General features: G+C 45.5%; 1 protein-coding gene across 1 annotated transcript in view; it reads right to left on the reverse strand.

Annotated features, from left to right (window-relative positions):
- The window catches only part of ADAMTS20 (ADAM metallopeptidase with thrombospondin type 1 motif 20), a 1,033,120-nt gene that overhangs the window by 152,257 nt on the left and 857,824 nt on the right, over window positions 1–23,039 (reverse strand). The window contains exons 27-28 of the mRNA XM_086919514.1: window positions 22,653–22,826; window positions 1,526–1,696 (exon numbers count right to left, since the gene is read on the reverse strand). Of these exons, the coding sequence (XP_086775640.1) occupies window positions 1,526–1,696; window positions 22,653–22,826 (345 nt within the window). The remainder of the gene's footprint in view (window positions 1–1,525; window positions 1,697–22,652; window positions 22,827–23,039) is intronic.

A 23,039-nucleotide genomic window follows, 5' to 3' on the forward strand; every position in this document is an offset into this window, starting at 1 on the left:
TATGTGTCTGACTGAAATGACTTTGATTTTCTACTGTATGTATTGGTCCATCGAGTTACTGTGGAAAAAATAAATAAAAAAATAAAATGAAAAAAGAAGAGGTAGAATATCCTATGGTCTAATACAAATTTAAAAAAGGGAGAACATATTATGCTGGATAGAATTCTTTAAGGATAGCAACGCACTCACTGACTTCTGGATTAAGAGTACTATAGAAGCGAAAGGTTTTAAATGATTACACTTAACAGGAGAAACTCCCAATATACCCCTAAAGTATAGAGTACGGAGGAACTTCATTAAAGAGTATTTCTAAATTACAATGAATATGCATATTTCATTAGTTAATTGTATGCCTTTTGTGTTGTATAGCGCAAGGCAAGCTAAAATGCCTTATCTAAAGCACTCCATCGACTTCATTAGAAAACTATCACAGTGCTTGTGAACTTAGATTGCAGTCTAAAAGAATTAGACGAAAAGGAACAGCAGATATCTCTTCTGATTTCTGATATTTGACGTAATTATTTTTCCTTGGCGAGAACCACATGCCAAAGAAGTACAAAAGGATGGCGTATGAATGAATTCAACATTAATACACTTGTTATTTCAATATGGCAACTAGTGTCAGAGTTTAATAGCTTATGAAAGTCAATCACAAAGCTATGACACAAAAAAGACTTGATCAGATAAGTTATTTGGAAAATGAGAAATAATAACAAAGATAGAAAAGAAAACATAAAAATAAAATTAGATAACATACAGGAAAAAAACTGTTAACGAGGATAGAGAATACAGTATATATCTTAAAAAACATCCCCACTGCGATTTAGGAAGGCAGTCAGAATGATAAAAAGGCAAATTTTACCACACCAGAAAATGTCAGTCCTCATAGCAGACAAATGATGATTTATAAATACAGGAGGTGGTGAAATGTGTCCTTCTAAAACAGTCAATAACATAGTTATAAACTCCTTAGACGTCCTCGCCTGCATCTTAGGAGATACATTTTCTGCAAGTAAATTTCTAGCATAATTGATTTACTGTGGTAGTAGTGTTAGATAATAGTTTTGAAGGCATTCAGCGGTTTGGTAGATCCTTGAGTTAATTCACCTAATGCATAGATCAGTGTATACCTTGAATACACAGGGTAAATTCGAGGTGGGTTGACCAAGAATTTCATACTTCAAAGCAGTGCTGTTCATAGGTCAAAACAATTCTACGAGGCGGTCATGTAATCCACTAGCATGGAGATTATATGCTATAAATAAAGCAACATGTACAACCCCCATGCCTGAGAAAGGTGAAAGGGTAATGCCATTTTACATATGGTAGCCACAATCCTTGCTTCTAAGGTCCATAAAATGGACTGCTGTGTAGACAACAGTAACATATTTTACATAAAGAACTTTGAGATTAGTGCAATTTAGCTCAAGATGAAAAGAAGTGGTATTGCTATACAACAGCAGAAAGTGTTGTGGTTAACTAAAATAGTTATAACATTATAATTTAAAAAGTAGGTGCTGTGTACCTGTGATGAATCCTTGGTAACCACCACAAACCTGCAGCGCGCATGCCTGCACTTTTTTGTAGAAGGAGGCCTTGTCGACGAATCACAGTAATTTTCTTTCACGGGTTTTCTGTTATCATCCACACACCTTATCTTGCGCCATGTTTGCCCTTTCTTGCATGCCATTGAACACTGAATGTGGAAACATGTTTAAAAAAATATTACCGAATATGCACCATTGTTTTATCTAACAAAGACAATCAGTATGAAATTATATAACTTAAAAGTCAACCACAAACAGAATGCTGATCAATTAATGTTCCATTTCGGATAGAAAATGCCCTTCTATTTATGATCCTATGAGCAGTGTAAAGGAGTATCAGTTTGCTAAGTCGGTTGATTTGAAACTTCCCAAACATTTTTCAGAAAATGTAAGCTTTGACAAGTGCCTTGGTAGTAAAAAGCATTGAAAATGTAATAGGTCTCGCCTTTGATTTAGTTAAAGTCATTTGCTTAGCTAATGGTATTGTATAGGAAAGAAAATGTCTTTAAATGAATGAAAGGCGAGACCTATTGCATTTGCAATGCTTGTTCTATTCGTGTAACTCTCCCATGCCCTCTCCCCCTATAATCCTTGCCAAACATCCCTTCTATCTGCACCTGCAACCATCCTTAGTTAGGGCTGATCAGCCTTAATCTGCTCTGTAAAGCTTTGTCCACCCGGTAGCACCCCTTGTTGTCCATCTGGCTCTATGGAGCTAGTTGTTTCTTTACATCAGACCTTTTGATTCCTCCTACTCCACTTCTTTTACTTGCACCCACCCTCTTATCCCCCGCCTGCTTGACTTCGCTTTGGGATCAAATGGATTTCGTCCTTGTCTTTCATGCACCTGTCTAATGTTCCTCCTATCGTAGCAGTGCTGGCAGCTTTTTGCACCCTCCTCCTTGTCATGATTCCTTCAGATGATGTGGGTCTGGGGTGGGCATGCCCACCTCTTCCAAATTTGGCTGCATTGAATTTTGCCTTCATCACTGGGGCTCACAGCTGTGGTGTGTCAGCTGTGGTGTGTCAGCAGTGAAGTGCACAGAAGTGGTGTGTCAGCAGCAGTGGTGTGTCAGCAGTTGTGTGTCAGCAGTGGTGACTCAGCAGTGGCGTGTCTGCAGTGGTGTCAGCAGTGGTGTGTCAGCAGCGATGTGTCAGCAGTAGTGTCAGCAGCAGCGTCTCAGCATTAGCGTGTTAGCAGTGATGTGTCAGCAGTGTCGTGTCAGCAGTGGTGTGTCAGCAGTGGTGTGTCAGCAGCGCTGTGTCAGCAGCGCTGTATCAGCAGTGGTGTAACAGCAGTGGCATGTCAGCAGCAGCATGTCAGCAGCGGTGTGTCAGCGGAGTGTCAGCAGCGGCCTGTCAGCAGCGGTCTGTCAGCAGTGGCGTGTCAGCAGCAGCGTGTCAGCAGCAGCATGCCAGCAATGGTGTGCCAGCAGCGTTGTGCCAGCAGTGGTGTCAGCAGCGGCGTGTCAGCAGCGGCGTGTCAGCAGTGATGTGTCAGCAGTGTCGTGTCAGAAGTGGTGTGTCAACAATGGTGTGTCAGCAGTGGTGTAAGCTGTGGTGGAGCAGCAGTGGTGTCTGTGCTGTGCATGCCCACCTCTTCCAAATTTGGCTGCATTGAATTCTGCCTTCATCACTGGGGCGCACAGCTGTGGTGTGTCAGCAGTGGTGTGTCAGCAGTGAAGTGCACAGAAGTGGTGTGTCAGCAGCAGTGGTGTGTCAGCAGCAGTCTCAGCAGTGGCGTGTCAGCAGTAGCGAGTCAGCAGTGATGTGTCAGCAGTGACGTGTCAGCAATGTTGTGTCAGCAGTGGTGTGGCAGCAATGGTGCATCAGCAGCAGTGTGTCAGCATCGATGTGTCAGCAGCGATGTGTCAGCAGTAGTGTGTCAGCAGCGGTGTGTCAGCAGTAGTGTCAGCAGCGGCGTGTCAGCAGTAGCGAGTCAGCAGCGATGTGTCAGCAGTGATGTGTCAGCAATGTTGTGTCAGCAGTGGTGTGTCAGCAATGGTGCATCAGCAGTGGTGTGTCAGCAGCGGTGTCAGCAGTTGTGTAACAGCAGTGATGTGTCAGTAGCAGCGTGTCAGCAGCGGTGTGTCAGCGGCGTGTCAGCAGCGGCATTTCAGCAGTGGCGTGTCAGCAGTGGTGTGTCTGCAGCGGCGTGTCAGCAGCGGTGTGTCAGCAGCGGCGTGTCAGCATCGGAGTGTCAGAAATGGTGTGTCAGCAGCGTTGTGTCAGCAGTGGTGTCAGCAGCGGCGTGTCAACAGTGGTGTGTCAGCAGTGGCGTGTCAGCAGCGGTGTGTCAAAAAAATTTACAACAAGGGGTGGTAAGGGACAGAGTCTCTGAATTAAACAAAATACTCTCACCCAGTCAAGAGATCAGGGCTAGATCCAACACCGTTTTTTAGCTCACTGCACCATCCCAGTTTCAGAACCTGGCTGTATGCAAATTAGTCTGTTCCTGTCCCAGTGCATGATGGGAACAGGGCAAACCAAACTACAAAAGCCAATTCTTACACTGGGAAAGAAACAAGCTACCGGGGACCGGTTTCTGGCATTTCAGCCGTCTTCGGCCCGGCTTGCTTGAATCCTGATGGTGCAATGAGCAAGGGACTCACATCTGAGTATACCCTTCCACGCTTAGGGTGGACAAAAAAATTTACAACAAGGGGTGGTGAGGGACAGAGTCTCTGAATTAAACAGAATACTCTCACCCAGTCAAGAGATCAGGGCTAGATCCAACACCGTTTTTTAGCTCACTGCACCATCCCAGTTTCAGAACCTGGCTGTATGCAAATTAGTCTGTTCCTGTCCCAGTGCATGATGGGAACAGGGCAAACCAAACTACAAAAGCCAATTCTTACACTGGGAAGGAAACAAGCTACCGGGGACCGGTTTCTGGCATTTCAGCCGTCTTCGGCCCGGCTTGCTTGAATCCTGATGGTGCAATGAGCAAGGGACTCACATCTGAGTATACCCTTCCACGCTTAGGGTGGACAAAAAAATTTACAACAAGGGGTGGTGAGGGACAGAGTCTCTGAATTAAACAGAATACTCTCACCCAGTCAAGAGATCAGGGCTAGATCCAACACCGTTTTTTAGCTCACTGCACCATCCCAGTTTCAGAACCTGGCTGTATGCAAATTAGTCTGTTCCTGTCCCAGTGCATGATGGGAACAGGGCAAACCAAACTACAAAAGCCAATTCTTACACTGGGAAGGAAACAAGCTACCGGGGACCGGTTTCTGGCTTTTCAGCCGTCTTCGGCCCGGCTTGCTTGAATCCTGATGGTGCAATGAGCAAGGGACTCACATCTGAGTATACCCTTCCACGCTTAGGGTGGACAAAAAAATTTACAACAAGGGGTGGTGAGGGACAGAGTCTCTGAATTAAACAGAATACTCTCACCCAGTCAAGAGATCAGGGCTAGATCCAACACCGTTTTTTAGCTCACTGCACCATCCCAGTTTCAGAACCTGGCTGTATGCAAATTAGTCTGTTCCTGTCCCAGTGCATGATGGGAACAGGGCAAACCAAACTACAAAAGCCAATTCTTACACTGGGAAGGAAACAAGCTACCGGGGACCGGTTTCTGGCATTTCAGCCGTCTTCGGCCCGGCTTGCTTGAATCCTGATGGTGCAATGAGCAAGGGACTCACATCTGAGTATACCCTTCCACGCTTAGGGTGGACAAAAAAATTTACAACAAGGGGTGGTGAGGGACAGAGTCTCTGAATTAAACAGAATACTCTCACCCAGTCAAGAGATCAGGGCTAGAAGCAACACCGTTTTTTAGCTCACTGCACCATCCCAGTTTCAGAACCTGGCTGTATGCAAATTAGTCTGTTCCTGTCCCAGTGCATGATGGGAACAGGGCAAACCAAACTACAAAAGCCAATTCTTACACTGGGAAGGAAACAAGCTACCGGGGACCGGTTTCTGGCATTTCAGCCGTCTTCGGCCCGGCTTGCTTGAATCCTGATGGTGCAATGAGCAAGGGACTCACATCTGAGTATACCCTTCCACGCTTAGGGTGGACAAAAAAATTTACAACAAGGGGTGGTGAGGGACAGAGTCTCTGAATTAAACAGAATACTCTCACCCAGTCAAGAGATCAGGGCTAGATCCAACACCGTTTTTTAGCTCACTGCACCATCCCAGTTTCAGAACCTGGCTGTATGCAAATTAGTCTGTTCCTGTCCCAGTGCATGATGGGAACAGGGCAAACCAAACTACAAAAGCCAATTCTTACACTGGGAAGGAAACAAGCTACGGGGACCGGTTTCTGGCATTTCAGCCGTCTTCGGCCCGGCTTGCTTGAATCCTGATGGTGCATGATGTGTCAGCAGTGATGTGTCAGCTGCAGTGTGTCAGCAGTGATGTGTCAGCAGCAACGTGTCAGCAGCGGCGTGTCAGCAGCGGCGTGTCAGCAGCGGCGTGTCAGCAGCGGCGTGTCAGCAGTGGTGTGTCAGCAGCAGCGTCAGCAGCGATGCTTCAGCAGCGGTGTGTCAGCAGAGGTGCATCAGCAGCGATGTGTCAGCAGCAATGTGTCAGCAGTTGTGTGCCATCAGCGATGTGTCCGTAGCGGTGTATCAGCAGTTGTGTGCCAGCAGTGATGTGTCAGTAGCGGTGTGTCAGCAGTGATGTGTCAGCAATGGTGTCAGAAGCAGCATGTTAGCAGTGGCGTGTTAGCAGCGGCATGTCAGCTGCGGCGTGTCAGCCCCGGCGTGTCAGCAGTGGTGTGTCAGCAGCGGTGTGTCAGCAGTAGTGTCAGCAGCAGCGTGTCAGCAGTAGCGGGTCAGCAGTGATGTGCTAGCAGTGCTGTGTCAGCAGTGGTGTGTCAGCAATGGTGTGTCAGCAGTGGCGTGTCAGCAGCGATGTGTTCGCAGTATCGTGTCAGCAGTGGTATGTCAGCAGCGGCGTGTCAGCAGTGGTGTGTCAGCAGCAGCACCAGCAGCGATGTGTCAGCAGCGATGCTTCAGCAGCGGTGTTTCAGCAGAGGTGCGTCAGCAGCAATGTGTCAGCAGTTGTGTGCCAGCAATGATGTGTCCGCAGTGGCATATCAGCAGTTGTGTGCCAGCAGAGATTTGTCCACAGCGGCGTGTCAGCAGTGGCGTATCAGCAGTGATGTGTCAGCAATGGTGTCAGCAGCTGCATATTAGCAGTGGCATGTTAGCAGCGGCGTGTCAGCTGCGGCATGTCAGCAGTGGCGTGTCAGCAGGGACATGCCAGCAGTGACGTGTCGGCAGTGGCATGTCCTGCTGTAACTTCTCCACTAGTGAGAAGTGAGCAGTGTGAGCACGCGCACATACTGTCTCAAAACGGGTGTATATCAGGCTGTTTTGCACCCTGGGTCAGCAGCCTGCTGTCACTAAAGTCAGGAAAAAAGTGCCAGGAAATAAAACAGAGCCCGATAGAGACCCACTTCGGGCCCCCGTTAAAAAACTGATGGTTCTCAGCACCAGTGAGACCAGGCCAACTTAAAGCCCTGGTCACATGATAATAAACTGCGAGCATCTAGGGGCGCAGGACGAGGAGGCACCGTACAGCCAGCTGTGCGACAGAGGGCCAGGGTTCGAGGTCACTAGGAGACAGGCGGTGAACTGAGAATTGAAACTGCCTGGTTCTAGATATTTTACAGGGAGGGAATGTTTATATAGCACGGAGCTGGCTATGGAGCACAGAAGAAGGGCTTTAGTGAAATACTCCTGGAAACCTATCTGCGGGCTACTGCTGCACGGCCCTAGTGACCACTTGGCGGCGCTGGTATGTCCTGTGGAAGCGTTTAGTTTGATCGCATGACTGACACTTGATTCTACAGCCTGGGATTCTCCTGCACCAGCCAGCACCGCCTCCTTGCCTGCTAAGTGTACTTAATTTGATTCCGTTCAACGGCATTGTCAGGAGGGGAAAGGTTAAGTTAAGATACTCAGCGATCAGTGCAAAATGCGTATTTTAAAATCCAACAACAAAAAGAAGTGAGCGCTTGGACAGGTGAGCACTTGGGGCTCTGCCGACAGATGACAATCTGCACTTCAGGGATCAGCCCTGCACTGCAATGCGTTCAGAGTCCTATGGTGGTAATGCTGCAGTGCTACGGGGATGGACATTGCCCCCCTGCATGGCTCGGGAGACTGTGCACCCATCCCGATCTTTAGGTGGGTATTTTTTATTTTGGGTATTGGCGCAACAATCATGCGTGCGTGAATGCTCAGTGCTCGATGCACCATGGGATGCGGCCCAAAGGTGGACTCTGTGACCTGGAAGGAAACACCATGTGAAACCTTCTTTACTGAATGTGACTACTTCAGCTCACGGGGCAGGAAGGACTAGCAGTGGTCGCAGCCACACATTAGCGTAGCAGGAAAGGCATTTTCATTTGTGCTCCCTGAAAGTGTGCTCCTGTTTCCGTCAGGCCCCTTCAGATGGGTCCTTCACTCCACCCACGGGCCGTGGATGGCACAGGTGTGATTGCCATCTGTGTGTGCAGTCGCATGTGCTGAGAGTGAATGCGGTGTGACAGCGGCAGCCCACAAACCCTTTGTATTCCCCGTTAATGAGTGGACCCTAATATAGTTGAGCAAATCCTGCAGGGCTCCTCCAAAGCATTCCAGCGGTAATTTGCAGTATCTCTGCTGGATGTCTGTAGTACATCTGTTGGATGTCTGCAGTACCTCTGTTGGATGTCTGCAGTACTTCTGGTGGGTGTCTCCAGTACCTCTGCTGGGTGTCTCTAATACATCTCGGCTCAGTTGTGTCTGTTTGCAGATGCTTACAGGAGCTCCGTTGAACTGCTGAGGTAGCACAGTGGATGGAGTACTGGCATTACAAATTAATAAAGCCAGCTGAAATGCATTCACACCTGAATATTTTGCCAATCCGTAATCCTTTCGTTTAAAATGCAGAAGCGGAGACATGTTTGTCAATCAGGAGGTTTGATGCGTTTTAGCTTGTGAGCCCGCCGTTGCTTACTACTGTTCATCATTTTTGTTCAGATGTTATGATCCTCCTAAATGTCTACAAAGGTTGTAATGAAACAATTGCTGCGAAAATACCAGTAAGATTCGGCATCTATTTTCTCACTCAGCATGCTTATAATGAAAACAACGTTCGCACAGATAAGATCGATCCTAATGCAAGCAAGCCAAATACCAGTTTAATTTGTGTCCATAATGGAATTAGGGGCTTTTTTTCTAGCATCTAAAAAGTGACAACTGTCCAGAAATGCAAACCGATTACAGTTAAACAGCGCAGGGTCCTTTGCTGGTAAGTTTGCACCCGTGGCTTGTTGTGCAGCATACAAAAACAAGCATCGATCTCTTGTCTTTATTGGGTCATGAGTTTGACCCCATTAAGATAAGAAACTATTTTGCAACAGCAGCAAAGCAGGTGAGCCAGTCCGGCTCAGAGACAAAGGGCGTGAACAGAAAACCCTAATTTCCAATTGCAGGCCACCGTTTAGCGTAAACGGGGATGCCGGCCAATGGAAATGAGGGGAGGGGCTTAAAGCCCTCTTCTCAAAGTCCTCTCTCACAAAATCTTTTGCTGAGGTGGACAGCGCTTTGCCCTGCAACGCCATGCGAGACCTAAAAAGGGAAAATTCAACTGGCTTGTACTCCAGTAGGAAATAATTCCCATCACTGCTAAAGATCACACACAGTATTTTAAAGAAATGGGGAAACCCAATAACCCAGGGACCTGGGCCGGACAATTACTATAAAAAAGGTGGATCCTACATGATAGGTGTAGCCCTGGACTTCCACGGCAATAGTATTGTCAAGAAAAGTTTTACTACGTTTCCTTAGTTAAGCAGTCAATGCATTTCTTTATGGTAGTTGAATTCAAAGGTAGAAGAAAAAAGTCAAGCCAAAATGACACATTATTTACATTGATAAAAAAGGACCAGGTGCTCCAATATAGTGACAGCGCCTGTGTCCTGCAGTCTAGGGGCAACCAGGCAGACAGGGGACCCTCCTGTCCTGAGTAGACTCCAGGAGTCAATTGGCCTGTGCTTGGAAACAGCAGAAATCCCTTTCTGTCACACTAAGCTGACAGGCTGTGCTCTCCGCAGCTAAGTCTCCCCTTGGTTCACTCAGTCTGGCAGGATGCCTCAGCGAGATGAATGTAGCCGGAAAAATATGCAGCGATCGTCGGTTCGCAAGTTTGAATGCCAAGAAGGGTGACTCACCCGCCCTAATTTAGGTAATAGTCGCAGCTATGTGCAGGGATGTATGACGTTACCACGCATACTATTACCACGCATACCATTACAACCCGGTATTTACAACGCATACCGTTACAACGCATAGCGCTTTGAGGGGCTGGATAGTGGTAAGTATAATTTTATATTCCAACTCCAGTCCCCGTGGATACTAGGGAAGGTGTTGGATATAAAATTAAACTTATTCCCTATCCTAGAGCGCCCCCCAGCACAATGCGTTGTAATGGTATGCGTGGTAATGCCTGCGTTGTAAGTGTAGTGCGTGGTAAAAGATGCGTGGTAAACGTTGTATACCATGTGCAGTGGCGCACAGCGAAACCTCATACGTGCCTCAACTCAAAGTTCCCTGGTTTAAACATGAGAGAAAGGTTTTTTGCGTATTTGTCTTCCATGCTTCTGTGCCCTTGAGCTGACTTTTGGGGCCAGGTTTGCACAATATGCGCTGTAGCCTAGGACTACATTATTAACCATGAATTAAAAACGGCAGAGGGAACACATTTGGAAGGGACGGTCACCGTGGCCTTTGTGATGCAGAATTTCCACTCACAACATTTGGGTGTTTATTATCCCAGTATGGGTGATAGGATAGCTTAGCGTACGAATGCACCACGCACTACAGAAATCAGAAGGTTATATACTCTCACCCGCCTTGACAAACACCATCCCTCGATATCGGCATCTGAAGATGGGAGTGAGGAAGCGAGGGTGCCGCAGGAGGCAAGAGGCACTGAGAGGTGGTGGTTGACAAAGGAAACATGACTCGTTACACTTCTTTCATTTGACATTGTGCCCAGACCAGAGGAATCATTTTAATTAGGAAATGAACAACACAACTGTACAAATCATCACTAACTAGGTGGAGCCTGACCTCTCCGATCCCCTGTGTTTCAAGTAGGTGTCAGCAACTTGTTCAAAGGAAAAACTCACAGACCCGTCAAAAACTTGTCCCAAAAACATGACAAAGATTTATATCGCTTGGCAGCGTGGAGGGAATTCTAGGGAGCATATTAGCATCCAGGGCTTTTGGAGCAGGCCTTGGGTGTAAAACTGAGATATCATGCACAGCCACCTGCCCCATACGTGAGGTTGGTGTTATTAATGCCCCACTTGGTATTTATAAGATTGTTTTACTCCCAAACCGCTACTGCCTCAAGGTGCACAGTTCTGCCAAGCGTCACGCAACAGGTGTGACACTCACGCATTTCAGTGCGGTGATCCGCATTACCGCACTGAAATGCAATTTCACGCATTTTAATGTCACTCTGACGTGCGCACAGCCGGAGCCTCTGTGCACCTGTGCGCCGACTCTTCTGCTCCCTGCAAACTTGCCAGCAGCTCTGGCTCAGTTAACAAACAGTTAACTATTAAAGATGTTCGTCGGCTCAGCTCTGGCTGAGGCTGATACAATGTTATAAATCTTCCGCCCTGCTGGCGCTGCATCCTGCCCAAGTCGCGGCTGTCAGTTACTGACTGATACTGCCGATTCAGACCCGTGGGCGGGGCATGCCCTCAGCAGTGGTGGCTACTACTGGCTGTGGCACCGTGGGGGTTGGTTATCCGGATATTGTGACCCCGTGACGAGTCGTCATGTCCGCAAGAAGTGGCGATTGGACAGAAACGGCGGGGGACTCAACCTGAGAGAGTCGAGTCCTGGTGCGATGCTGTCTGCCTGCGAAAAAAACCCCGCTGAAGGCTTAACTGGCCGCCAGCATCAATGGGCCAGGCAGTGACAGACTCACTCACTTGTTGGCCGTAGTCGCTGCATTCATGAGAGGCAGCTGGTGGCATGATCGCAGGCAGCCTGTCAGTCTGGCCTAAGTCTGAGTCTAGACAGACGCTGCATGCAGTTTGTCAGTGTGTGCTTTGCGGCGGGCCGCGGGTCCCCGAGCGGCTCACTGCTGCGGCCGGGCCGCTGGACGACCGGGACGCAGACAGAGACACAACAGTCGGAAGTACTGCGAAGTTCAAGTAAGTACTTTACTTTGGCCGGCCACGCTGACGCCAAGCAGCCTGCTGCCACTTACTTAGTGTAAGTGTGGTAATTGATTGTTGTCACACAGTGCCGCCAGCGCACGCACTGGTAATTTCAACACACGTAGTTAATAGCTGCATGCAGGGCTGCAGTTTCTCGCCATCCTTCTGAGCCCGGTTCATCTGCAAGATCTGATTTCATTTGAATTCACAGTAATCTGCAGGCCACAGGGTTGTTCTGTATCGTCACCTCACAAGTAAGTGACAGTGTCAATGTGAGAGAGTGTTAATCCACTCCACAAATTTGCTTGTTAGCGCCGTCAACTGCCTCCAAGTCGTCGGTGTCTGGAATGGAGTGTGATTTCTGTTTTACATGGTTCATGTAAAACAGAAAATGAGACTCTAGTCCAGACACCGACGACCTGCAAGAGCTAGCTGATCACCATGCCGCTAAAAAGCTTTTTTGCTGTATGGAGGACAGATGAGATGACCCCCCCTCAGTGTAATCGGCATATTGGACTGTAGTGTTAGTGAGGGGGAACAGGAAGCCCAATCAGTTGCGGCGAGGGTGTTAAATTCTAGTCCCCAGGTCTCTAGTCCTGCCTTGGTGTGGCAAGCAGCGGAGCCCCCCTCATCAACCCTTTTGTGATCTGGGCTCAGGGGCCTACTGGTGCACAGGGCCTCCCATGCACACTCCTCCGGAGGCAGTCTTCCCTATTTCAGTTCACAGGCTGCACTCCCAAGGCACGCGTCACCTACTCAGTTGGGCCGCTTCAGCAATACACTAAAAAGCTAATTTGCGGAAAACTCGGCTGCATTGAGTCTCACAGTTCACGCTACAGGATCATGTACACAATATGCACGTGTGATGGGAGTTGGGATGATGCAGCAGGTTCATGCACTTCCAAGAATGTTTGTATACACCATGTGATGATGTTTCTTACACAGTATCTGTCTGGAATGTGCCAGAGCGTCTTATAAACCAAAGTACAGGACGTTTATAATTAAATTGTTACAGGATGTGCACCTATTTACATGTGTATGTGCTTACAACGAGCAAGAGCATTCTGCCGTTGCATTTCCATCTATGTACAGGAATGTGAGTAGTATGTGCAAGGGCTTTGACTTACAGCATGTGCCTTTGTTTATAAAAATGAGTACACAATGTGTACTGACGTTTGTATGTGCAATTTTTTACATGTATGCTTAAAAAACGGCTAGGGCAGGGGCTGCTATGGTTGTACGTGTTCACACAGACTGTAAAGATTATTTGTAAGGAGCAAGATCAAAGTGGTCTTAATGAAAATTATTTCTATAAAGTGTGCACAGCTCTGTGTGCACGTCTTCCTGTTTACACGTTCGCAATCTGCAAGGGCATTTGCATGCAGCGCATGCGCATACATTGACTTGACAGTAGACTCCAGTAGAGAGGATTCTGCGACCTTCCATATATCGTCGTTTTGGAATGTGTTCACATTTACAGTACAGTCAGGTTACAGGAGGGAGCACTAGGGTTAGTGTGCTTCCATTTCTGGTGCTCTGCAGCAGTTCCAGGAGGTTCGTAGAGTTTTTTGTTGCTCAAATGGCTGTAATTTCTGATATTTACAAGTTTCCCTCGTCTTCAGTGCATGATTTTTGCTCGCGAGAAAGTGTCACTCATAATCGTTGAAATGTCACTCATAATTTCACTGAATTTATAAAAATGTCACACATGGCAATCTGCAACCTTGGCAGCTATGGGTGCAGATGCAAAAAAATAATAGCGCTCACAGGGAATCTCAATGCGCAGCTTCAACGTCAGTTCTGACGCAGCTTACGTAGTTATTTTATAACGTGTACACAGACATCTTATACTCTTGGCATTAAATTAATGCAAATCCTTTTCAGAGCATTTTGCATGAGATTTGTTTATAAAATAATCACAGGACACCAGCACAATATAAACAAATAAGGCAGGGAAAGTTATAAGGACGGTAATAATATAACTTGTATTTACATATGACCACGTACAATCAATATAGAAACGTAAAGAAAATACCTGCCCTCCCGCTCATGTCTTTACTTGAATAACACTTAAAAACATATCAGTGTGCCCCGCAGGTGTTTTTAATTGCAGGTGAGTGTTTAACCCTTAAACTATAGTTATCACAAAGCCCCCTTACAAAAATATTAGGAAAATAATTTATTCAGAGGCGGCTCCTCTACTAAGGCAGAGGAGAGTCGCCCCACAGCTTTCAAGCAGTAGAAAAGAGGAAAAATAAAATGATAATAACAGGTTGTTTTGGGGCCGGTAGAATTTGGCTATCTCACAGCCAGCAGGGGGAGGAGTGGTTCATGCACTTAAGTGTGCATGACCATTCGGCCGGCCCAGTCATGTGCACTTAGCATATTCTCCACTGGGCTGTATTGCACAGCCTGGGTGGAGAACATGAACAGGCTCCCACAGCCCGTCTGAGAGCAGAACCAGGGCACTCAGACCAATAACAACGCTGCTGTCAAGGTGATTGGTTTAGGGTAACCTGGGTGCTTCCTGCTTCCAGGGAAGAGATGACACCGGAGGAGAGACGGCGGCCCTGCACAGGAGGTAAGTGGGACTTTTTTGTTGTTGTTTCAACTCCCCCAAACCCCCCCTATCCACAGCCCTGCCACCCCCATTCTGCACCAGCCAACACTGAATTTATTCAAATATTATTTTAGGACACTGAACAGGGTGCGCCTTTGAGTATGTCTGCACTATTGGACAATCCTGGTGTATGTAAAACAAATGTACAGGGAGGCATGGTGGGCAACATATGATGGATTGGTATGTAGCCCGAGCAATTTATTTATTTTTATTTATTTTGAAGGTTTTATATAGCGCGAACAAGACTCTTGCGAGTATCAGAGCTCTTTACATGACAAGTAGAAATATATACAGTATATATTATGATATAGTGAACCACAAAATAAGTAAGTAATACATACATCTAGATCAAGAGAAGGCGGTGCGAGGCTAGTGCAAAACAGCAAAGATAAACAGAAGGACGAATATAAACGAAGAAAAGCAAGTAATATAGTACAGTCAATAGAACATAGAGTTCACGTGGATTGAGCCATGAGGATGACTTTCACTTCTCTTTTGAAGGAAGCAGAGGAAGGGTTCATTCTAGTTTCACTGGGCAGAGTGTGGAGCCATACCGGAGAAGGACCGGTTATACGTTTTTTTCTTAGCAAATCGTTGAGGTTGTAGGAGAAGAGTCTTGGCACTCCTGGAAGCTCTGCTGCACGCTGAGAGCACCAGTTTCTGAGCTAGGTATTGTGGGGCGTTGTGGTAGAGGGCCTTGTGTGTCATACAAGCGATTTTTAAATGAATTCTAGCTTCAAACGATAGCCAGTTGAGGGCTCTCAGGTCTGGGGATATGTGGACGTTTCTCTTAGAACCTGTGATGAGTCTCGCAGCTGAGTTGATCGTGGCCTTAGCGCGGCTGTCGATGACCTCGGGAGTCCGCATAAGGTTACTGCTCTGTATTCCAAGCGAGGGATAACTAAGGCTTCAACTGCTTGTTTGAAATCGAAGGCAGGCAGGTAGGATTTCAGTTTTCGCAGGGTCTTTAGGTGGAAGTTGGCTCCCTTAGTTGAGACGCTGATGTGTTTCAGCATCTTGAGGTTATTGTCCAGCGTTACCCCTAGAGATTTTGCTTAGTCGACTATGAGCGGTTGTCCATTGAGAGCTGTTAGGTGCTTCATCCAGTATGTGATAGTTTGAGCTTTGTTAGGGGGAGCGATTACAAGGAATTCCGTTTTGAGGGATTTAAGTTTCAAGTGGTTTTCGGCCAGCCAGATTTGGGTTTTTTGTAGTGTGGAATTGAGTGATTTGATGTCTTCCAGAGAGTGAATTTTGATGTAAATTTGGGTGTCATCAGCATACATGTGGAATTGAATCTTGGAGAGGCTGAGAAGATCAGTGAGGGGTTCCATGAAAAGGTTGAATAGGGTGGGAGAGAGGGAGGAGCCTTGAGGAACTCCCAGGGTGACAGACAAGGGGAAGGAGAGGGATTGGTCGACCTTGAATCTTTGGGATCTGTTTTGGAGGAAAGAGGCGAACCAGTTAAATACACTTCCAGACAAATCCATTCTGTGTTTCAAGAGATTCAGCAGGTTGTCGTGTTTGACGGTGTCAAATGCTGATGACAGGTCGAGTAGGATTAGCAGACAGGCTTCATTTTGGTCAAGGATTTTTAGAGCGTCATCTAATACATGTGTCATGGCTGATTCTGTGCTGTGACCTGCTCTGAAACCAGATTAAAATTGGTTCAGCAGGTTGAAACGATCAATGTGACTGTTCAGTTGTATGTTAACCGCATGCGCGCTAGCGGAATTCCCATCTTGCGCTGAGATTTTTAAAAACGCATGTTACGTGACGAGCTGGGCTCGTCATCAGCGTGCAAGGAGGCTACGCCATGACGAGCCCAGCTCGTCATCAGCGTGGAAGGGGTTAACACATTTTTCCGGTAGTTTAGCTAACAAAGGGATGTTAGAGATCAGGCGATAGTTATTAGGGTCCGCGGGGTCCGCTGTGGGTTTCTTTAGGATATGCAAGACCTGCCCCGTTTTCAAGGTGTCTGGAAGGAATCCTTGAAGAAGGGAAGTATTAATGATCTTGGTCCTGAGGGGTAGTAAGAGAGCAGTGAAGCCTTTTATGTAGTTTGCCGGGAGCTAGTCAGTGAAGTGATTGGATGGTTGCAGCGCTTTTAACGTTTTTAATATGGTATCTTCACTTAAGTGTTGCAGTGGGACCATGATGCATTGTTTTTTAGTTTAAATAGCGGGAGATCATTAGCTGGGGCACCAGCTAGGGATAGTGATGGGCTCTCTTTCAGGTCTGAGATGGATATTAGGTCCTTGAGTAGATCTGATTTAATGGGTTCTGTCTTAGAGGCGAAGAAGAAGGCAAATTCATCACAAGTGGGAATAGCGAGAGGGTTGGTGTTAAGGACCTTAGGTAGGATCTTGGTTTGGGCTTTGATAAGATCGAAGAGTTTTTTGGGGCGGTTCTTGGCTAGGTCTAGTTGAGACCTGAAGAAATCGGTTTTAGATTTTCTGATTTTTCTAAAGGAAGTGTTTCTGGAGGTTCTGAGAAGTTTGAGGAGGTCAGTTGAGGGTGTAGCTTTCCAGCATCGTTCGATTACTTAAGAGAGCGTCTGTCATCATTTAGCCTCCCGTCGTACCATGGTTTGGAGTCTTTTGAGGAGGTTCTCTTCAGTTGCAATGGGGCAATTTTGTCTAGGAGTTTGTTCATGGAGTGAAAGTAGTGACTTGTCAGCTCCTGAACATCAGCCAGGTCTTCCGAGGGACTGAGAGGGTTTGAGTTATCAAGGGATGTGAGGTCAGATCCGAAGTTTTTAAGGTTTCTCTTCCAGATCTTGGTTCTCAGGGGTTGTGTAAGGAGTCAAGTAATGGTTTCCGAGATCTGGAATGTAATGATATGATGGTCAGACCAGTTGCAAGGGAGTATTGAGTCGAGCTGGGTGGAGTCCACTTTGGATATTATTAGGTCGAGAGTTGCACCCTTGTCGTGTGTTGGGCTGTTACATATTTGGTTTGCCAGTGGCTGAGATTAATTCAAGCATTCCATTCATCACATTCTTTTTGCATTTGATGGCTTCAGTGCATCGGATATGCCCAGACCTGAGTCCCGGGCTCACTGTAGAACAAAGCGATACTTAGGTGAAGAGCCGATAACATGCTTGAATTAATCTCAGCCCCTGGGAATCACTCAGGCCACATCTCAATCTATTGTGTTTCGCCCACCAAGCCACCCTAGTTTGGACCAAACCATATGCAAATCAGTCTTGATCCTGTTCCTCATAAGAACAGTCTATCCCAAACTGCCAGGCCCTCCCTGTTTCAGAACACCAGCAACCTAGGACTGGTTTTGCCCTTGTTATGGACTCTTCAATTTGCATATCTTGTGTGCTACGGATTGCATTTTTGTGATTTTGGTTTTGTTTATTAAAAAATACACTATTTTTCTAGCTCTGTGTGGGCTCCTTTGTGGTGTGTTTGCACCATGTTACTGTTTGAAGTATAGCACAAATACTTTACACATTGCTACAGTATTAAGCCTGACTGCTCTGTGCCAAGCTACGCAAGGGTTGAGCACAGGTTAATTTAGTAGCTAGTTTTGACTTCAACCTGAGAAGAAAGAATTGTGGTTGCTGCTTTAGAAAGGTTTCGCCCCCTCAATCAGTAAGTCAATTACTCAGAAGTGTACACCGCTTTTACAAAAAAACTGTTAATATATATATATAGTAGGGATTTCAAACTGCAAACAACCATTAGTACGCGGCTGTTACACCGTGTACCATTACTTCGCAAGCGTTATAATGCATGCGATGTTACAATGCGTAGCCTTTACTATGCAAGTTGTTACATCACATGCGTTGTAACGCATGAGAAGTAAAGACTATCCACATCGTTGTGTGTAAACAGACACGCTTCCGCTTCGACATGCTTCTGTTTCATCACAACAGTGAAGAGGCATTTACAGTTGAATATAAGATACTAGGAGCAGTGGCAAAAACAAAATTAAATAATGGTAAAATTGACGTCCTAATCAGAGCTATACAACTAAAAACTGTCAGAAGAAGTGCGTTCCTTTTCAATAGATTTCACTTTCAAGAGCAAAGGTCTCTAATTCAGATTACATAGATCAGCTTACTAAGATGTAAAATTGATCCCAAAAAATCACTTAGATCAAAAATTATAATGATATATTATGCACTTAATGCATCCAGCTATGTAGATATGCATACAGCACACGTGCACTTTGATAACAATAAAAAGAAAATGTCCAGACTAACATTGCCTTATGACCAAGTACTGCACACTACCATGTTAGTTAGTTTAGCTGCGCTGTGTGCTTCCTGCTCCACATTACCTTGTGGGCCTGGTATGCGAAATAACGAGTCATATTTGGGTTAATTTGCCTCTGATTGATGTGTAACGTGAGAAGGCAGGAACCGAGGAGAGAGAGGTAAGAGGGGCTGTGTAGTATTTAAGGGTTTAGGGTAGGGGGAGGGTAGTGCAGGGGGTAGTCTTTTTGTGGTAAGGGTAGTGTAATTGTGTTTGTGTTGTAGGAGTTGTGTTTTTGGGTTTAGGGTAGTGTTTGGGATCTTGAAGGGTAGTGTTTGGGAGTAGGGACAGGAATGCGGGTAGAGGCAGTGTCGTGCTGGGGGCAGTGTTTAAGGGCTTATGGTAGTGTTGTGGTGTTAGTGTAGTGTAGGGTAGTGTTTTCGGGTTTAGGGTAGTGTGAGGGTGTGCAGGGTAGTGTTTCAGTGTAGGGACCGTCTTGGGGGTAGGGGCAGGGTTGTGTTGGGTGTGGTGTATTAGATTTTAGGGTAGTGTAATTGTGTAGTGTAGAGTAGTGTATTTGTGTTTATGGTCGTGTTGGGGGTCGTGAAGGGTAGTGTTTCAGTGTAGGGACTGGACTGGGGGTAGCGTCAGGGTCATGCTGGGTGTAGTGTTTTAGGTTTTAGGGTAGTGTTGTTGTGTTTGTGTAGTGCAGAGTAGTGTATTTGGGTATAGGGTAGTGTCGGGTGTCGTGAAGGGTAGTGTTTGGGAGTAGGAATAGGACAGGAGATAGGGGCAGGGTCGTGCTGGGGGTTGTTTTTTAGGGCAATGTAGTTGTGTTTGTCTAGTATAGAGTAGTGTATTTGGGTTGAGGGTAGTGTCAGGGGTCGTGAAGGGTAGTGTTTCAGTGTAGGGACGGGACGGGGGTAGGGGCCAGGTCGTGCTGGTTGTAGTGTTCTAGGGTTTAGGGTAGTGGTGTGGTGTTGTGTAGTGTAGGGTAATGTAGGGTTTACCGTAGTGTTGAGGGGTCATGCATGGTAGTGATTGAGTGTAGGGAGCGGGCCTGGGGAAGGAGGAGGGTCCTGCAGGGGGTAGTGATTTAGGGTAGTGTTGTTGTGTTTGTGTAGTGTAGTGTAATGTTTGGGGATTTGGGTAGTGTTTTAGAGTTTGATATGTGTAGGGTAGTGTATTTGTACTTAGTATTTAGTGTAGTTTTGGGGTAAATGTCTGTTTTCATTACTAGGCAAGTTTTTAGTTTGCATACATTTACACTTGCAATGTAAAGGTATGCGAACAAAAAACATGCGTAGTAATTGTAATTTCTAAAGTACAAACTTCATAGTAAAAAGCTGCGAAGTAATAGTATGCGAAATAACAAGTCATATTCATTTCAAACAGGCTTTTCTGTACAGTCATTGTCAGGGTGGGTGCGGGCCTGAGTTCTGCAGGCCACCAACTGCGGTCGCATGCAGAGGTGTTCTTCCTGAAGATCATTTCTTCAGTTTGGTCTAACTAGAGTTGGAGGCAGATGTCTCTCATCCATTTGGCTACGTTGGTCATGGCATCACAGAAGTTAGTTTTGGCATTGCAAGGGTCCTTGGTGAGCAAGAGGATCAGTAGAGTGTAGTTTGTGTAGGAGATTATGTTGATACCGTGGGATATGACAATGTTTGTGAGTGGGGTCATGTAGATGTTGAACAGGGTGAGGCTGAGGGACGATCCTTGCGGTACGCTGCATATGATGTCTTTGATTGCATAGGTGAAGGGAGGCAGTCAGATTCTCTTTGTGCATCCTGTAAGGAAGGAGGCGATCCCCTTGAGGGTGTCTTGCTGTATGCCTATGTTGTACAGTATGTTGAATAGGGTGTTGTGGGAGATGATGTTGAAAGCCCTGGAGAGGTTGAGGAGGATCAGGGCCACAGTTTCTCCATGGTTGAGGAGTGTTCTGATGTCATCTGTGGTGGCGATCAGTGCAGTTTCAGTGACATGGTTAGCCTGGCATCCTGATTGTGAGGCCGTGCCAGCTAGATATATGGTCTAAGGCTGTTTGTTGACAATGCATGAATTTTATGAACTTACAAATATGAGATTAACGCAGACAATCTATGTTTGAGGTGGTCATCACATATGATGAGATCAACCATCTTTAAAGGAGTATCAGAATTTATAAGTTCTGGAATCGGAAATATCAAATCTTTGAGGGCACAATTCCATCTGCAGCACTGAATGCCACACAAGGACCTTGAGTATTGTTTACAAGATCTGCCAATGGGGCCACAAATATGAAACTAAAGGCTCGATTTAGAGTTGGCAGGAGGATACTCCATCGCAATGGTGACAGAGTACTGTTTCTACTAAAGTAAATGTCCATCCACCTCATTTGTAGTTAGGCAGAACTTCAATATATCTACGGCGGAAACAACTCCATCTCTGCCGTTGAGATACACCTCTGACAGTCCAACAGAGCAATGGCCAACTGAAGTTTTGTCTTTTATCAACCAGTCCTATTTAGAGTGGGAAGACAAAATAGAAAGTTTTCACTGTCTGTCACCATTGAGTGAAAATATGGGGGTAAGAGGCAGTGATAAGTGCAAAACATGAGTAGTATGGTTGGTCAAGTTGGAAAACTCCCATGGCTAGGGGGTTCACTGCTTTTTTGTTTTCAAAACCAAAATCCAGCTTTGGGACTTTAAAAATTAAAACACATTTTAAAGTTTTACACATGGCTACGTCATGTTCAAATAGCCATCCATCAACTTTAAATGCATATACAGGAATTGCTATGATATTGATTCCTGGATATGTAAAAGACACGGGCATCAATTAATCTGAAGGGCAGATTTAGATGAATCTTTTTCTATTTCAAAGTGAAACAAAATTTGGACCAATATAAGGATCTCTCTTAGAGAAGCAAATACGACCCAAACTTTATTTTATATATACAATAGACTTTTGATCACTCCGGCTAAATTACATCATATTGATCCCACTATCCCTTCTACCTGCAGGTCTTGCTCGTCTCCAGTAGCAGACCTAAAACATATGTTATTTACTTGTCCATCTATTCATGATTTATGGATCAGAGTGTGGCAACAAATTAACAACATTTTCCTCTCACATATTCCTTTTTCCTTTTCCCATATTTTTCTAGGCAGCATCTCAGAGGTATGGTCCTCCTCCGCTCCTAATATCTGCATTGTTGATTTGCTTATAGCTGTAGCATTCCAACAAATCCCTAAGTCATGGGAAAACTCTTCGAATGTTTCTTTCCAAGCTTGGTGGAATGGAATTTGTTATAAACACAGATTAGATAGGGCTTATGTTCACCCAATTACACTTGCTATTAAAAAGAGATTTATTATGGTTACCCATTACTAATTTCCTAAACGCATCTGCTAAATCCTTACCTCTACATACCCCTTGCACTGAAGTATCCAAACCTCCTTGAAGTTAAGAGTATTTATTCTGTTATTTATTGTGTTTTATATTTCGGTTATAATCATAAGTTACTTCTAGAGTATTAATGTAATCTAATTGTTATCTTTTGAGTACAAGATCAGTTATGTTATTTGATATACCCTTCTCTCTCACCCCCCCCCCCTCCCCTCTCACTGTTTCTTTCTCCTTCATAAAATATTTGCATTATATTACATTTATATATTGTATTTTATTGCTAATATGTTTTATATTTATATCCAATAAAATCTATTTAAAACTTTAAAAAAATGATTGCATGTCTCCTTGTCTAAGGTGTACACATGATTCCTGAAAGTTTAGCTGTAAACACCTTACGACCCAACATTCACAAGTTTTAAGTATGAATAAACACACTTTGACCAGGGTATTTGATGCATCACCACAGTACACAACGCCATTGGCCCCTTTATGTATAACCTCTCTTTAATTTTCTTTTCACCGCTTTCCATACAGTGAAGAAAGACACAGGATATATGCTCATGAGTTTATATTCCATCTCTCCCTCTTTTTGTCCCGTTCATTTGGGCATATTCCAATAACAGAAGAAAGGTTCCAAAGAGAACATATTGTAAATGATTAGATATGAGAATATGTGCTAGAAAAACACTTACTTCCTGCCATTCATCAGCAATCCAATGATACTGCACACAGTCAGGTAACCAACAGTGCTTTTTACTATCTGGCCGGGAGAGAGAGTTGCACAATGAATCATGGACTTTCCCATAGCCTTTTAGACGGCAGTGAACATCTCTTTGCTGTGTCCCCCCTCCACAGGTCACGGAACACTGCAAAAATGGGGAAAAAAACAATTGCATGTTCATATAATATTAATATTAGGCTGTACACTTTTCTTTAAATAAACGACCCAGTGGCACTAAAACATGGTAGTACATTGTTCAGACATCAATCCAGGGCTGATGATAGAATGGTCGGGTAGGCAATGCACCTCCCTTCAAGCAAACAACCAATTATTCTGATCTCTGAGAAATCTGAATTGG

The sequence above is a fragment of the Lissotriton vulgaris genome, chromosome 1_1 (genome assembly GCF_964263255.1).
Source record: "Lissotriton vulgaris chromosome 1_1, aLisVul1.2, whole genome shotgun sequence".
In the NCBI taxonomy this organism is placed as follows: domain Eukaryota; kingdom Metazoa; phylum Chordata; class Amphibia; order Caudata; family Salamandridae; genus Lissotriton; species Lissotriton vulgaris.